The 17373-nt window shown below is 41.4% G+C and overlaps 1 protein-coding gene across 1 annotated transcript in view; it reads right to left on the bottom strand.

Moving 5' to 3' along the window:
• Window positions 1–17373, bottom strand: part of LOC126282289 (mucin-5AC-like) — a 758596-nt gene that overhangs the window by 158032 nt on the left and 583191 nt on the right. The window contains exon 6 of the mRNA XM_049981941.1: window positions 14039–14171. Within this exon, the coding sequence (XP_049837898.1) occupies window positions 14039–14171 (133 nt within the window). The remainder of the gene's footprint in view (window positions 1–14038; window positions 14172–17373) is intronic.

Below are 17373 nucleotides of genomic sequence, written 5' to 3'. Positions count from 1 at the left end.
AGTACTGTGGGGCAGATAATAGTGTTGTATATCTTCATATTTGTGTTGATTGACAAAGCTTTACTTCTGAGTGGACTGATTAGTGACCCCGAGGCTATTCTTTCATTTTAGTTAGGTTTAAGTAGTCCTAAGTCTAAGGGACTGATGACCTCAGATGTTAAGTCCCATAGTGTTTAGAGCCATTTGATTTGTATAATTATCGGCGAGAGGAATTTAGGGCATTTGGCGTTGCACCAACGGCCGGCGCGGTCACGTAACGGTGTGTTGTGCGGCGACGTTTGCGGCTTGCAATGCAATGAAAAACACGAGAAAGAATAAACGACGTAACTACGATTCGTGTATACCAAATGAAAAACTACTTGAACGGCTCCACTTATCAATGGAATGTGATTCTCTAAATTACAACCAAGTCGATTAGTACACCTGTAAACGACGCAAGCTGAACAACTATGTCTCAACGCAATCAAAGCACAAGAACATATTTGGGATTCAACCAAAATGTTCAAATGTGTATGGAATCTTATGGGACTTAACTGCTAAGGTCATCAGTCCCTACGCTTACACACTACTTAACTTAAATTATCCTAAGGACAAACACACACACCCATGCCCGAAAGAGGACTCGAACCTCCACTGGGACCAGCCGCACAGTCCATGACTGCAGCGCCATAGACCGCTCGGCTAATCGACCATAAAAGTCGGTAGATACCCAAACGGTCGAAACTGGGCACGGGCACGTCAGAATGACGTCACCGGGCATTATTACCGCGGTGAACCAGGTAGGTGGTATAAATGACATTGTTGGCAGAGAGGCCTCGTCAGGGATAGTTCGGCCGCCGTGTTGCAAGTCTTACTCCACGTGACGCCACATTGGGCGACCTGTGCGTCGATAATAATGAGATGATGATGATGAGGACAACACAACACCCAGTCCATGGGCAGAGAAAATCAACAACCCGGCCGGGCACCGAATCCGGGCCCACTGCATGGTAGGCAAGCACGTTACAACTCAGCTTAGCACGCGAACACTTCCTTGGAACTTACCAACTATTCTTTACCATAACGTTGATGCGAAGATATTCATAAATGAGCACACCCCAATCGTCAAATGAAAATTTTGGAATATATACACTGAAGAGCCAAAGAAACTGGTGCACCTGCCTAGCATCGGGTAGGGCCCCAGCAAGCACGCAGAAGTTTCGCAACACAACGTGGTAGGACTCGACTAATGTCTGAAGGAGTGCTGGAGGGAATTGACACCATGAATCCTGCAGGGCTGTCCACAAATGCGTAAGAGTCTGAGGGGGTGGAAATCACTTCTGAACAACGTGTTACAAGGAATCCCAGACATGCTCGATAATGTTCATATCTGGGGAGTTTGATGGCCAGCGGAAATGTTTTTAACTCAGAAGAGTGTTCCTGGAGCCACTCTGTAGCAATTCTGGATGTTTGGGGAGTCGCATTGTCTTGCTGAAATGGCCCAAGTCCGTCGGAATGCACAACGGACATGAATGGATGCGCGTGATCAGACAGGATGCTTACGATCGTGTCGCCAATGAGAGTCGTATTTAGACATACCAGGGGTCCCACATCACTCCAACTAGACACTCCCCACATCATTACAGAGCCTCTACCAGCTTGATCAGTCCCCTGCTGACATGTAGGGTCCAGGAAGTTGTCTCCATACCCGGAGACGTCCATCTGCTCGATACAATTTGAAACGAGACTCGTCCGACCAGGCAACATGTTTCCAGTCAACAGTCGAATGTCAGAGATGACGGACCCACAACAGGCGTAAAGCTTTGTATCGTTTAGTCATCGAAAGTACATGAGTGGCCGGCTTGGAAAGCCCATATCGATGAAGTGAAATTTGTTGATGGCCCAGCAGTGAAGTCGGCAGCAGTTTGTGGAAGGGTTGCACTTCTGTCACGTTGAACGATTCTTTTCAGTCGTCGTTGGTCCTGTTCTTGCAGGATTTTATTTTTGGCCGCAGCGACGTCGGAGATTTGATGTTTTACCGGATTCAAGATATGTTGTGTTGTTGTCTTCAGTCTTGAGATTGGTTTGATGCAGCTCTCCATGCTACTCTATCCTGTGCAAGCTTCTTCATCTCCCAGTACTTACTGCAACCTACATCTTTCTGAATCTGCTTTGTGTATTCATCTCTTGGTCTCCGATTTTTACCCTCCACGCTGCCCTCCAATGCTATATTGGTGATCCCTTGATGCCTCGAACATGTCCTACCAACCGGTCCCTTCTTCTTGTCAAGTTGGGCGACAAACTCCTCCCCAATTTTATTTAATACCTCCTCATTAGTTACGTGATCTACCCATCTAATCTTCAGCATTCTTCTGTAGCACCACATTTCAGAAGCTTCTATGCTCTTCTTGTCCAAACTATTTATCGTCCACCTTTCACTTCCATGAATGGCTACACTTCATACAAATACTTTCAAAAAAGACTTCCTGACACTTAAATCTATATTTGACGTTAACAAATTCCTCTCCTTCAGAAACACTTTCCTTGCCATCGCCAGTCTACATTTTATATCCTCTCTACTTCGACCATCATCACTTATTTTGCTTCCCAAGTAGCAAAACTCATCTACTACTTTTAGTGTCTCATTTACTAATCTAATTCCCTGAGCATCACCTGATTTACTTCGACTACATTCCGTTATCCTCGTTTTGCTTTTGTTGATGTTCATCTTATATCCTCCTTTCGAGACACTGTTCATTCCGTTCAACTACTCTTCCAAGTCGTTTGCTGTGTCGGCAAACCTCAAAATTTTTATTTCTTCGCCATGGATTTTAATTCCTACTCCAAATGTTTATTTTTTTTCCTTTACTGCTTGCTCAATATACAGATTGAATAACATCGGAGGTAGGCTATAGATCTGTCTCACTCCCTTCTCAACCACTGCTTCCCTTGCGTGTCCTTCGACTCTTATAACTGCCATCTGGTTTCTGTACAAATTGTAAATAACCTTTCAAAAAAATGGTTAAAATGGCTCTGAGCACTATGGGACTTAACATCTATGGTCATCAGTCCCCTAGCACTTAGAACTACTTAAACCTAACTAACCTAAGGACAACACACAACACCCAGGCATGACGAGGCAGAGAAAATCCCTGACCCAGCTGGGAATCGAACGCGGGAACCCGGATGAAATAACCGTTCGCTCCCTTTATTTTATCCCTGCCACCTTCAGCATTTGATTGAGAGTATTCCAGTCAACATTGTCTAAAACTTTCTCTATGTCTACAAATGCTAGAAACGTAAGTTTGCCTTTCTTTAATCTATCTTTTAAGATAAGTCGTAGGGTCAGTATTGCCTCACGTGTTCCAGCATTTCTACGGAATCCAAACTGATCTCCCCCAGTGTTCTGTCAAACTCTTCACGTAGTATCGTATCTCCCATTTCATCTTCATCTACGTGCTCTTCGATTTCCGTAATATTTCCCTTAAGTTCATAGCCCTTGCATAGACCCTCTATAAACTCCTGCCTTCCCTTCTTTGCTTAGAACTGGTTTTCTATCTGAGCTCTTGATATTCATTCAAGTGGTTCCCTTTTCTCCAAAGATCTCTATAATTTTCCTGTAGGCAGTATTTATCTTACCCTAATGATATATACCTCTACATCTTATCAGGGGCGTTCAAAAAGAAACGAGCCGGAGGCATAATTACAGAAACCAGTACCTGTATGTTAGAAGTACTGACCCTGGCTGTTGGGACACTTATCCCACTGTGACACAAGCCGGTGAATGGCTGTCTCATAAAATTCCCGGGGCTGCGATGCTAACCAGTTTCGCACGTACAGCTGGACGTCGTCCTCCACACGAGTGCAGGAAAGGTTGTGCTGACGTCCTCCTTTGAACAAGATGGCCCCCTTCTGATTCACTTCCTGCAGCATGGGGCAACAGTGAATGCCCAGCGTTAGTCGCAAACCTTGACCACCTTTCGCAAAACGGTCAAATCACAACAACCAGGTAATCTCACTCTTGGGGTCATTCTGATCCACGATTATGAAAAGCCTCATACGGTCAACACAGTCGCGGCACTCCTGCAGAAATTCAAATGGGAGGTTCTCGGTCACCCTTCATAGAGTCCGGACCTCTCTCTCTTTGATTTCGCCGTTTGTGGTCCCTTAAAAAGGCTCTGAGGGGCAAACGATTCACCTCGGACGACGACGTCCAGCTGTACATGCGGAACTGGTTAACATCGCAGCCCCGGGAATTGTATGAGACAGCCTTGTGCCACAGTGCGACAAGTGTCTCAACAGCCAGGGGCAGTACTTGTAACATACAGGTGCTGGTTTCTGTAATTATGCCTCCGGCTCGTTTTTTTTAACGCCCCTCATACATTTGTTCCCTAATGCTCTCTATGAAACTCTGTACAACCTCTGGTTCTCTCAGTTGATCCCGATCCCATCTCCTTAAATTCCCACCTTTTCGCAGTTTCTTCAGTTTCAATCTACAGTTCATAACCAAAAGCTTGTGGTCGGAGTCCACATCTGTCCCTGGAAATGTCCTACAATTTTAAAACTGGTTCCTAAATCTCTTTCTTACCATTATATAATGTATCTGAAATCTTCCAGTGTATTCAGGCTTTTTCCACGTATACATTGTTCTTTCATGATTCTTAAAGTCAAATGTTAGTTATGATTAAGTTATGCTCTGTGCAGATTTCTACCAGGCGGCTTCCTCTTTCATTCCTTACACCCATTCTATTTTCACCAACTACTTTTCCTTCTCTTCCTTTTCCTACTATCGAATTCCAGTCCCCCAATGACTATTACTTTTTCGTATCCCTTAACTATCTGAATGATTTCATTTATTTCATCCTAATTTCTTCAATTTCTTCATCATCTGCGGAGCTAGTCGGGATATGAACTTGTACTACTGTGGTAGGCGTGGGCTTTGTGTCTATCTTTGCTACAATAAGGCATTCACTACGCTGTTTGTAGTAGCTTACTCGCATTCCTACCTTTTTATTAATTTTAAACCTACTCCTGCGTTACCCCTATTTGATTTTGTACTTATAGCCCTGCATGCACCAGACCAGAAGTCTTGTTCCTCCTGCCACCGAACTTCACTAATTCCCACTATACCTAGATTTAACCTATACATTTACCTTTTTAAATTTTCAAACCTGTCTGCCCGATTAAGAGATCTGACATTCCACGCTCCGACTCGTAGAACGCATTTTCTTTCTCCTGATAACGACGTCCTCCTAAGTAGTCACTGCCCAGAGATCCGAATGCGGGACTATTTTACCCAAGAGGAAGCCATCATAATTTAAACATGCAGTAAAGCTGAATTTCCTTGGAAAAAATTACGGCTGTAGTTTCCCCTTGCTTTCAGCCGCTCGCAGTACCAGCACAGAAAGGCCGTTTTAGTTAGTGCTACAAGGCCAGATCAGTCAATCATCCACACTGTTGCCCTTGCAACTACTGAAAAGGCTGCTGCCCCTCTTCAGGAAACAAACGTTTGTCTGGCCTCTCAACAGATACCGCTCCATTGTGGTTGCACCTCGATACGGCTATCAGTATCGCTGAGGCATGCAAGCCTCCCCACCAATGGCGAGGTCTGTGGTTCATTGGAGGAGGATATTCACGGTACATTGGTGAAATGCTCCTACGAGAAAATCCCCACTTCATCACTACTACGGAAATGCTGTGTCCCATCTCTCTTGCGCCGGCTATAACACCACGTTCAAACTCACTTAAATCTTGATAACCTGCCATTTTAGCAACAGTAACGGATGTAACAATTGCACCAGACACTTGTCTTATATAGGCGCTGCCGACCGCAGCGCCGTATTCTGCTTGTTAACGTGTCTCTGATTTGAACACACATGCCTATACCAGTTTCTTTGGCCCTTCAGTGAGTATTCTTGAACAAAAACATTTTTGAAGCGAAACAGTCATATAAAAATTCCAAATTATGTTAATTTCTTTCGTCAGTATACAATGAAATACAAGACTACCAAGGTATTTCTCTTCCGAAAGCGTCCACTTAGTACAAATTACATACCGGTGTTGTTGTAGGACAAAAATGAGCTTTCAAATGACAGTTACCAGCAAAAGAGCTCTATGCATTATCATAGAACGAGAAACTCCAATAACACTCATGTCTTCCACAGTAGAACATCTGCATGTTGGAAAAGTGCCCTTCATAGTGGAACACATTTACACAGGATATTCAAAATAAGTCTGAAAAGCTTGTAAGGGTGTTACAGAGTATGTTGTGCAGAGAGATAATAGAAATAAAAAAGTTAGGTCATTTCTGACGAATCACATTTTGTTGTTGTTGTCTTCAGTCCTGAGACTGGTTTTGATGCAGCTCTCCATGCTACTCTATCCTGTGCAAGCTTCTTCATCTCCCAGTACCTACTGCAACTTACATCCTTCTGAATCTGCTTAGTGTATTCATCCCTCGGTCTCCCTCTACGATTTTTACCCTCCACGCTGCCCTCCAATGCTAAATTTGTGATCCCTTGATGCCTCAAAACATGTCCTGCCAACCGATCCCTTCTTCTAGTCAAGTTGTGCCACAAACTTCTCTTCTCCCCAATCCTATTCAATACCTCCTCATTAGTTACGTGATCTATCCACCTTATCTTCAGCATTCTTCTGTAGCACCACATTTCGAAAGCTTCTATTCTCTTCTTTTCCAAACTAGTTATCGTCCATGTTTCACGTCCATACATGGCTACACTCCAAACAAATACTGTCAGAAACGACTTCCTGATACATAAATCTATATTCGATGTTAACAAATTTCTCTTCTTCAGAGACGCTTTCCTTGCCATTGCCAGTCTACATTTTATATCCTCTCTACTTCAACCATAATCAGTTATTTTACTCCCTAAATAGCAAAACTCCTTTACTACTTTAAGTGTCTCATTTCCTAACCTAATTCCCTCAGCATCACCCGATTTAATTTGACTACATTCCATTATCTTCGTTTTGCTTTGGTTGATGTTCATCTTATATCCTCCTTTCAAGACACTGTCAATTCCGTTCAACTGCTCTTCCAAGTCCTTTGCCGTCTCTGACAGAATTACAAGGTCATCGGCGAACCTCAGAGTTCTTATTTCTTCTCCCTGGATTTTAATACCTACTCCAAATTTTTCTTTTGTTTCCTTTACTGCTTGCTCAATATACAGATTGAATAACATCGGGGAGAGGCTACAACCGTGTCTCACTCCTTTCCCAACCACTGCTTCCCTTTCATGCCCCTCGACTCTTATGACTACCATCTGGTTTCTGTACAAATTCTAAATAGCCTTTCGCTCCCTATATTTTACCCCTGCCACCTTCAGAATTTGAAAGAGAGTATTCCAGTCAACATTGTCAAAAGCTTTCTCTAAGTCTACAAATGCTAGAAACGTAGGTTTGCCTTTTCTTAATCTTTCTTGTAAGATAAGTCGTAAGGTCAATATTGCCTCACGTGTTCCAACATTTCTACGGAATCCAAACTGATCCTCCCCGAGGTCCGCATCTACCAGTTTTCCCATTCATCTGTAAAGAATTCGCGTTGGGTATTTTGCAGCTGTGACTTATTAAACTGATAGTTCGGTAATTTTCACATTTGTCAGCACCTACTTTTTTTTGATTGGAATTATTATATTCTTCTTGAAGTCTGAGGGTATTTCGCCTGTCTCATACATCTTGCTCACCAGCTGGTAGAGTTTTGTCAGGACTGGCTCTCCCAAGGCCGTCAGTAGTTCTAATGGAATGTTGTCTACTCCCAGGGCCTTGTTTCGACTCAGGTCTTTCAGTGCTCTGTCAAACTCTTCACGCAGTGTCTTATCTCCCATTTCGTCTTCATCTACATCCTCTTCCATTTCCATAATATTGTCCTCAAGTACATCGCCCTTGTATAAACCTTCTATATACTCCTTCCACCTTTCTGCCTTCCCATCTTTGCTTAGAACTGGGTTGCCATCTGAGCTCTTGATATTCATACACGTGGTTCTCTTCTCTCCAAAGGTCTCTTTAATTTTCCTGTAGGCAGTATCTATCTTATCCCTAGTGAGATAAGCTTCTACATCCTTACATTTGACCTCTAGCCATCCCTGCTTAGACATTTTGCACTTCCTGTTGATCTCATTTTTGAGACGTTTGTATTCCTTTTTGCCTGCTTCATTTACTGCATTTTTATATTTTCTCCTTCATCTATTAAATTCAATATTTCTTCTGTTACCCACGGATTTCTAGCAGCCGTCGTCTTTTTACCTACTTTATCCTCTGCTGCCTTCACTACTTCATCCCTCAGAGCTACCAATTCTTCTTCTACTGTGTTTCTTTCCCCCATTCCTGTCCCCATTCCTGTCAATTGTTCCCTTATGCTCTCCTTGAAACTCTGTACAGCCTCTGGTTCTTTCAGCTTATCCAGATCCCATCTCCTTAAATTCCCACCTTTTCGCAGTTTTTTCAGTTTTAACCTACAGGTCATAACCAATAGATTGTGGTCAGAGTCCACATCTGCCCCTGGAAATGTCCTACAATTTAAAACCTGATTCCTAAATCTCTGTCTTACCATAATATAATCTATCTGATACCTTTTAGTATCTCCAGGATTCTTCCATGTATACAAGCTTCTTTTATGATTCTTGAACCAAGTGTTAGCTATGATTAAATTATGCTCTGTGCAAAATTTTACCAGCCGGCTTTCTCTTTCATTTCTTAGCCCCAATCCATAATCACCTACTATGTTTCCTTCTCTCCCTTTTCCTACTGACGAATTCCAGTCACCCATGACTATTAAATTTTCGTCTCCCTTCACTACCTGAATAATTTCTTTTATCTCATCATACATTTCATCAATTTCTTCATCATCTGCAGAGCTATTTGGCATATAAACTGTACTGTAGTAGGCATGGGCTTTGTGTCTATCTTGGCCACAATAATGCATTCACTATGCTGTTTGTAGTAGTTTACCCGCACTCCTATTTTTTTATTCATTATTAAACCTACTCCTGCATTACCCCTATTTGAGTTTGTATTTATAACCCTGTATTCACCTGACCAAGAGTCTTGTTCCTCCTGCCACCAAACTTCACTAACTCCAACTATATCTAACTTTAACCTATCCATTTCCCTTTTTAAATTTTCTAATCTACCTGCCCGATTAAGGGATCTGACATTCCACGCTCCGACCCGTAGAACGCCAGTTTTCTTTCTCCCGATAACGACGTCCTTCTGAGTAGCCCCGCCCGGAGATCCGAATGGGGGACTATTTTACCTCTGGAATATTTTACCCAAGAGCTCGCCATTATCTTTTAATCATACAGTAAAGCTGCATGTCGTGGGGAAAATTTACGGCTGCAGTTTCCCCTTGCTTTCAGCCGTTCGCAGTACCAGCACAGCAAGGCCGTTTTGGTTAATGTTGCAAGGCCAGATCAGTCTATCATCCAGACTGTTGCCCCTGCAACTGCTGAAAAGGCTGCTGCCCCTCTTCAGGAACCACATGTTTGTCTGGCCTCTCAACAGATACCCCTCCGTTGTGGTTGCACTTACAGTACGGCCATCTGTATCGCTGAGGCACGCAAGCCTCCCCACCAACGGCAAGGCCCATGGTTCATGGGGGGCATCACATTTTATACCCTGTAAACGGATTCATCACTGAATGAAGTGGAATTTTACAATGTAAAATTGTTTGATAGGCAAGACTACTAAAAATTATTCATTTCTTTTCAGAGCTCTATATTTTTGCAAATAGTTTATGTAAACATATGATTGATGCATGTACAGAACCGAAAGCTCACCAAGTTTGCATGGTTCCTTACCAGTTGGTGATGTGACTGTAGTACCTTGACAAAATGGCGACGAAACAAGAAAAGAGCATTTGTGTGGTGGAATATGCAGGATATTTATCTGATTCAAAAGTGCAGTGTGCATTTAAAAGGAATTACGGAAAAACATGTAAACAGAGTATAGTGCATTGGTATCAACAACTGAGGTGTACTGGTTATCTCTGTAAACACAGAAGTACCTGCAAACGAACTGTACCGCATGCAGCCGTGGAGAGGATGAAGGAATGTTTCTTACGCTGCCCTCCTTCTTCTTGCCCCCCCCCCCCCCCCCCAAAAAAAAGAAAATCAACTCTCTGGACATGTCAAGAACTTGGAATACCCTAGCAAAGTGTGTGGAAGATTTTGGGACGGCCGTTACATTTCAAACTGTTGCGTCTGCAGCTCGTGCAATAATTAAAACCTGTAGATTATGGCCATCGTCTTCAGCTTTGCATCGCAATGCACGTAGCATTTGTTGAGGATCAACATTTCGCTTCCACGCTGATATTCATTGACGAAGCAATCCCCCTTTTACCTGGAAAGATTAATCGCGACTACATGAAAGCGTGGGGCACTGAAATTGCTTATGAATTTGTGGCACATGAAAGAGATTCGCGGAAGGGTAGTGTTTTCTGTGCAGTATCAGAGTCGAAGCTATAAGGGTCTATTTTCCTTTGTGAGACGACTGTGACAGGTATCTCTTACCTCGATATGTTTCAGTTGTAGTTGTAGCCACAACTAACTGCTTATTCCGCAAATTTCATCTTCCAACAAGACGGGGCACCCCCTCATTGGCTGATTTAGGTTTTCCGTGATTTTCCTAAATCGCTTCAGGCAAATGCCGGGGTGGTTCCTTTGAAAGGGCACAGCCGATTTCCTTCGCAATCCTTCCCTAACCCGAGCTTGCGCTCCGTCTCTAATGACCTCGATGTCGACGGGACGTTAAACACTAACCACCACCACCACCACCCCCTCATTGGAGCATCGATGTTCAGTGCTACCTACACAACGAACTTCCGTATCGCTGGACTGGGTGCAATGAAGACTTACGCGGCTCCGTTCCGTTGGCCCTGGGTCTCATGACCTAACGTGTTGCGGAAAAGCTCAGAGAATGCATGCAATGATGACTACCGTTGACAGGATGTTGCTACTTCAGGTGTGGAACGATCTTGACTACCACTTGGCCGGACGGAGCGGCCAAGCGGTCCTAGGCGCTGGAACCGCGTGACCGCAACAGTCGCAGGTTAGAATCCTGCCTGGGGCATGGATGTGTGTTATGTCGCCGGTCGGTGTGGCCGAGCGGTTTCAGACGCGTCAGTCTGGAACCGCGCAACCGCTACAGTCGCAGGTTGGAATCCTGCTACGGGCATGGATGTGTGTGATGTCCTTAGGTCGGTTAGGTTTAAGTAGTTCTAAGTTCTAGCGGACTGATGACCTCAGATGTTAAGTCCCATAGTGCTCAGAGCCATTTGAACCATTTGACTACCACTTGGACACGTGTCGTGTGGCCAGAGGGGCACTCATAGAAAGTTTGTGGAGTGCAAAATACAAACTCATGAGTTTACGGTTCTATCAATACATCACTCTTATTTGTACAGGTAATACTTCGTAAACCACAGAGCTTTGGAAACGAATGAATCATTTATACTAGCCGTGTGTTATAAAAATCATATGCGGAAATGAACTGTAATAATCGTATGGTTCATACTGTACTAGAAAAGTCATTTGTTTTTACCTTATAACTTCTCCACAATGACTTGTAGTATATTCTATTAATAGTTTCTTACCTCCTCTGTATTTCCTGTTGACTTTTTCTTTATCTGTACAAAATGTGACAGGAGCAAAACAAAAATAAATGACAAAGTAAATAGAGGTAAAATGTGGGGCTGCTCCTTTTGAAACGTAGGACTGCAAAAAGGAGTAAAATTTGGTGGGATATTTTTAACCTTCTGTACTGTAACTCAGTACCAGCACTGTACACTGTATGGAACAGCAACACTGGGGTGAAAAGAAACAAAACTTTAGAAGTAGTTTTTTGTCATTTGAGAAGGTATTTTTGTGACATTTGTTGGTCAACCTGTAAATTTGAAAGGGAATATTAATTTTTATTGTTGGCAGCACCGGAAATTGGCTTCATAGGAAGTGAAAGTTTGTTTTGTATTTTTGCAATTTTTATGGGCTCCAAAACTCACACAGTTGCACTACACTGTTTCTTACAGTAACGTGTCTATAAGAAGTATATAAATTAATATTTGTTACTTTTTTATTTTTCTGTAACAGTATTTTGTCAATCTTTTGTCACACATTTACAATAAGTGAGCTGAATAGAAGAGGCTTACTTCATTATTCACAATTCAATTACCGCTGCATTCATGTGTGTAACCTCTACAAAATAAAATAGTAATGCAACTATATTTTTTAATCGAGGTGTTAAAATAGTCAAAATGTATAATACGTTCATTTTTACAGTATCTCATTGAATTATAAACATCTAAAACTGAACAAACAGTACCACAAGAGGAAGATGTGCTTTGATGGTGTTCAACCATTTTTCCGAATTTGACTGTGACAAACTGATGCTGCATTCACTGCTGGTCTATCGCTCTTTAGGGTGAAAGATGTTACAAACTCAGCGAAGTAAAAGATTCGTATATGTCATATCCTTATTTACATATAAAATTCAATTTACGGATTTTAGTTTCTGGGAACCCACGTGCTCCAGATAGGTCTGATCAGAAATTCTAGATTTTAATATTTTATCGTTTGTATAGTTTTCACATGATCTTCCACTGGCAATGTCCAGACTTGTGTGTACCAAGATGTAGTGTGTAATTTCGAACATCTGAAAATGCTGTGCAAAATTCGTAATACACTGTCAATTGTAAACTTAATATTTACTTTATAACTTTTGGCAACAGTACCATCATTCGAGACCAATTATTTCATAATTTCGTTGATTATTTATACGAAAAAAATTATTTTTGAGAGTTTTTATATGCTTGTGTGTTCCTCTGCTTGAAACATTTTTTTGCATTAATATACCAGATTAAAAAAGGACATTCACGCCAAATTTCAGTGTAAAACTATGCAACTAAATCTACATTTTTGAGAATTTTCATAAGTTACGAGATTTGTTCATAACATACCACACATAAACGAGATTTGTCATGTACAGTTACTGCATCACATATTGTTAACTAACGTGCCATGTTGCATTTAGATTTGTCTTATCTGTACTTATTGTATGTTAACGCTATTTTATTTTTGAATTTGTTAGTGAACATACGGGTAACCTCAATAAGATTTCAGTAAATGAATAGCTACTAGCCTAGGTTTTCCGGTTGTCATAACAGAAATTTCTTTTTGAGTGTTGATCACTTAAGTTCTTGTGGCATAATAGACACAAAAATTAAATGAGAATCAGAAATCTTTGTTTAAAGATACTTGTTTTGCATCAGCCACTGCTGTGTGTGTGTGTGTGTGTGTGAGCCTCGGTCACAGATTGTCAATGAACCTACCTATCTGCAGCATCGTTGCTTTCTGGTTCTGATTCGAATGAAAGGCTTGAACTGAAGACATCAAAGATTTTGTGACAATCTAGGCTGCAACTTGCTAGACTTGCACTGTAGTGTTGAGAACTGTACAATACCAGTAAACGGTTCCGCTGTGCACTACACTTCAGAGGATGTGTTTTTTTTTTTTTTAACTCCCATATAACGAAAGCTGTTGGAAACCAGAAAGTATTAGTGTAAAATCCAAAGAAACGCCCCTCCCCCCCCCCCCCCCCCCCCGCAGTGTTAAAATCCTAATTGTTAACTGCCAGATCATTTGCAAAAGTCCGATAATTTGATACGCTCTAAAAAGCAATGAAACTCACATAATGTTAGGTACAGAAAGCCGGTTAAAATCAGAAATGAGATTGTGGGGAAAAATTTAACTGTATGTATTGAAGGGATAGGCTAATGAGAAATGTATTTGTCGCAGTAGACAGGAAACTCAAATCTACTGAGATAGAAATTGAAGCTGTTTGTCTCAAATGTTTTCTTATTTTGGTGATGATCTATATTCATGATCTCATGCTTGAAACACACAAGGACATCAGAATACAGTATTCTGCCGATGTTTTGTGGTCTTAAGAAAGAAATGAATGTTACAATAGAATACTTCGCAGTTGACTGTAAAATGCAGAAAACAGGTAATCATGCTGAGGGGCTGGGTTACATTTCACACATACGTACCTTCCCCGACGATTGCACCCCTTTGCACAGACACAGGAAGACAATTACCCACGCCATCAGAAGGCATGTCGCCATGGACAGTCGAACTTCGCCAGTGTACTCAATGCCATCCGATAGCCCCAGAACATAATTTCTGAAATGACGACAGACATTAAAACAACATCTGCCGTATTTTTCAGGAATAAGTGCATCTAAATAAAGCGAAAAATTAATTGTATTACACACATAACGTCAGTTATTTGTAGTAGATAGCTGAAGGAAACACAGAAAAGAAGAAACAGAGGAACAGCTTTGAATTTGAAGAGGAACTGTCTTAAAGATTAAGATACTCCTTGAATATATGATTACATGATCATTGTTCATTTTTTCTAATAACAATGCAAATGTTAATCTATAGCTGATTCATTTTCTCAGTTGTATTCATATTTTATTAAGAAGTAATAGCGCAACTCATTTCATCTGGCAAATTAGGGAAGTTTAAAGAATGTGGCTATAATTTTTCTTATATTACTAGCTGTCACTTTCTGTTTATTTTTAAAATGTTACACACAAAGAATAGCTCGCTTAAAAATGAAAAAAACTATTTAAAATTTTTCATTTAGTTTTTAGATACTAAGATTTACAGGCAATAAATAGTAAATATTTGCTACAAAAAGGAAAAGATAGAACGTTATACACATACACCTAAACCAAAATAAGTAATTCACACACAAATTTATTGAAAAGTATTTTTTGTCAAATTATGTCAACCATGAACCATGTATAACCACGACTTATAATATCTTATTTCTGGTTGTGTTCCTTTATCTCAAAATTTTGTCGTTTATTTATATACTCTGCTTTTACCTCTGTTCATCAAAGAAGATTCTTTTGCACTTACTATTTTCTTTCTGTTGAAAACCCTCAAAATTATTAATTTCATTGTTACAGATTCTCCCCCATGAACCATGGACCTTTCCGTTGGTGGGGAGGCTTGCGTGCCTCAGCGATACATATGGCCGTACCATAGGTGCAACCACAATGGAGGGGCATCTGTTGAGAGGCCAGACAAACATGTGGTTCCTGAAGAGGGGCAGCAGCCTCTTCAGCAGTTCAGGGGCAACAGTCTGGATGATTGACTGATCTGGCCTTGCAACATTAACCAAAACGGCCTTGCTGTGCTGGTACAGCGAACGGCTGAAAGCAAGGGGAAACTACAGCTGAAATTTTTCCCGAGGACATGCAGCTTTACTGCATGATTAAATGATGATGGCGTCCTCTTGGGTAAAATATTCCGGAGGTAAAATAGTCCCCCATTCGGATCTCCGGGCAGGGACTACTCAGGAGGACGTCGTTATCAGAAGAAAGAAAACTGGCGTTCTACGGATCGGAGTGTGGAATGTCAGATCCCTCAATCAGGCAGGCAGGTTAGAAAATTTAAAAAGGGAAATGGATAGGATAAAGTTAGATATACTGGGAATTAGTGAAGATTGGTGGCAGGAGAAACAAGACTTTTGGTCAGGTGAATACAGGGTTATAAATACAAAATCAAACAGGGGTAATGCAGGAGTAGGTTTAATAATGAATAAAAAATAGGAGTGCGGGTAAGCTACTACAAACAGCATAGTGAATGCATTATTGTGGCCAAGATAGACACAAAGCCCATGCCTACTACAGTAGTACAAGTTTATATGCCAAATAGCTCTGCAGATGATGAAGAAATTGATGAAATGTATGATGAGATAAAAGAAATTATTCAGGTTGTGAAGGGAGACGAAAATTTAATAGTCATGGGTGACTGGAATTCGTCAGTAGGAAAAGGGAGAGAAGGAAACATAGTAGGTGATTATGGATTGGGGCTAAGAAATGAAAGAGGAAGCCGGCTGGTAGAATTTTGCACAGAGCATAACTTAATCATAGCTAACACTTGGTTCAAGAATCATAAAAGAAGGTTGTATACATGGAAGAATCCTGGAGATACTAAAAGGTATCAAATAGACTATATAATGGTAAGACAGAGATTTAGGAATCAGGTTTTAAATTGTAGGACATTTTCAGGGGCAGATGTGGACTCTGACCACAATCTGTTGGTTATGAACTGTAGGTTAAAACTGAAGAAACTGCAAAATGGTGGGAATTTACGGAGATGGGACCTGGATAAACTGAAAGAACCAGAGGCTGTACAGAGTTTTAAGGAGAGCTCTGAGGGATGAAATAGTGAAGGCAGCAGAGGATAAAGTAGGTAAAAAGACGAGGGATGCTAGAAATCCTTGGGTAACAGAAGAAATATTGGATTTAATTGATGAAGGAGAAAATATAAAAATGCAGTGAATGAAGCAGACAAAAAGGAATACAAACGTCTCAAAAATTGAGCTCAACAGGAAGTGCAAAATGTCTAAGCAGGGATGGCTGGAGGACAAATGTAAGGATGTAGAAGCTTATCTCACCTGGGGTAAGATAGATGCTGCCTACAGGAAAATTGAAGAGACATTTGGAGAGAAGAGAACCACGTGTATGTCAAGAGCTCAGATGGCAACCCAGTTCTAAGCAAAGAAGGGAAGGCAGAAAGGTGGAAGGAGTATATAGAAGGTTTATACAAGGGCGATGTACTTGAGGACAATATTATGGAAATGGAAGAGGATGTAGATGAAGACGAAATGGGAGATACGATACTGCGTGAAGAGTTTGACACAGCACTGAAAGACCTGAGTCGAAACAAGGCCACAGGAGTAGACAACATTCCATTAGAACTACTGACAGCCTTGGGAGAGCCAGTCCTGACAAAACACTACCAGCTGGTGAGCAAGATGTATGAGACGGGCGCAGTACCCTCAGACTTCAAGAAGAATATAATAATTCCAATCCCAAAGAAAGCAGGTGCTGACAGATGTGAAAATTACCGAACTATCAGTTTAATACGTCACAGCTGCAAAATACTAACGCGAATTCTTTACAGACGAATGGAAAAACTGGTAGATGCGGGCCTCGGGGGGACCAGTTTGGATTCCGTAGAAATATTGGAACACGTGAGGCAATATTGACCTTACGACTTATCTTACAAGAAAGATTAAGAAAAGGCAAACCTACGTTTCAAGCATTTGTAGACTTAGAGAAAGCTTTTGACAATGTTGACTGGAATACTCTCTTTCAAATTCCGAAGGTGGCGGGAGTAAAATATAGGGAGCGAAAGGCTATTTACAATTTGTACAGAAACCAGATGGCAGTTATTAGCGTCGAGGGGCATGAAAGGGAAGCAGTGGTTGGGAAAGGAGTGAGGCAGGGTTGTAGCCTCTCCCCGATGTTATTCAATCTGTATATTGAGCAAGCAGTAAAGGAAACAAAAGAAAAATTTGGAG

Source organism: Schistocerca gregaria, chromosome 7, assembly GCF_023897955.1.
Source record: "Schistocerca gregaria isolate iqSchGreg1 chromosome 7, iqSchGreg1.2, whole genome shotgun sequence".
NCBI lineage: Eukaryota > Metazoa > Arthropoda > Insecta > Orthoptera > Acrididae > Schistocerca > Schistocerca gregaria.
The sequence above is the reverse complement of the archived record's forward strand: the minus strand, read 5'-3'. Positions and strand labels throughout refer to the sequence as shown.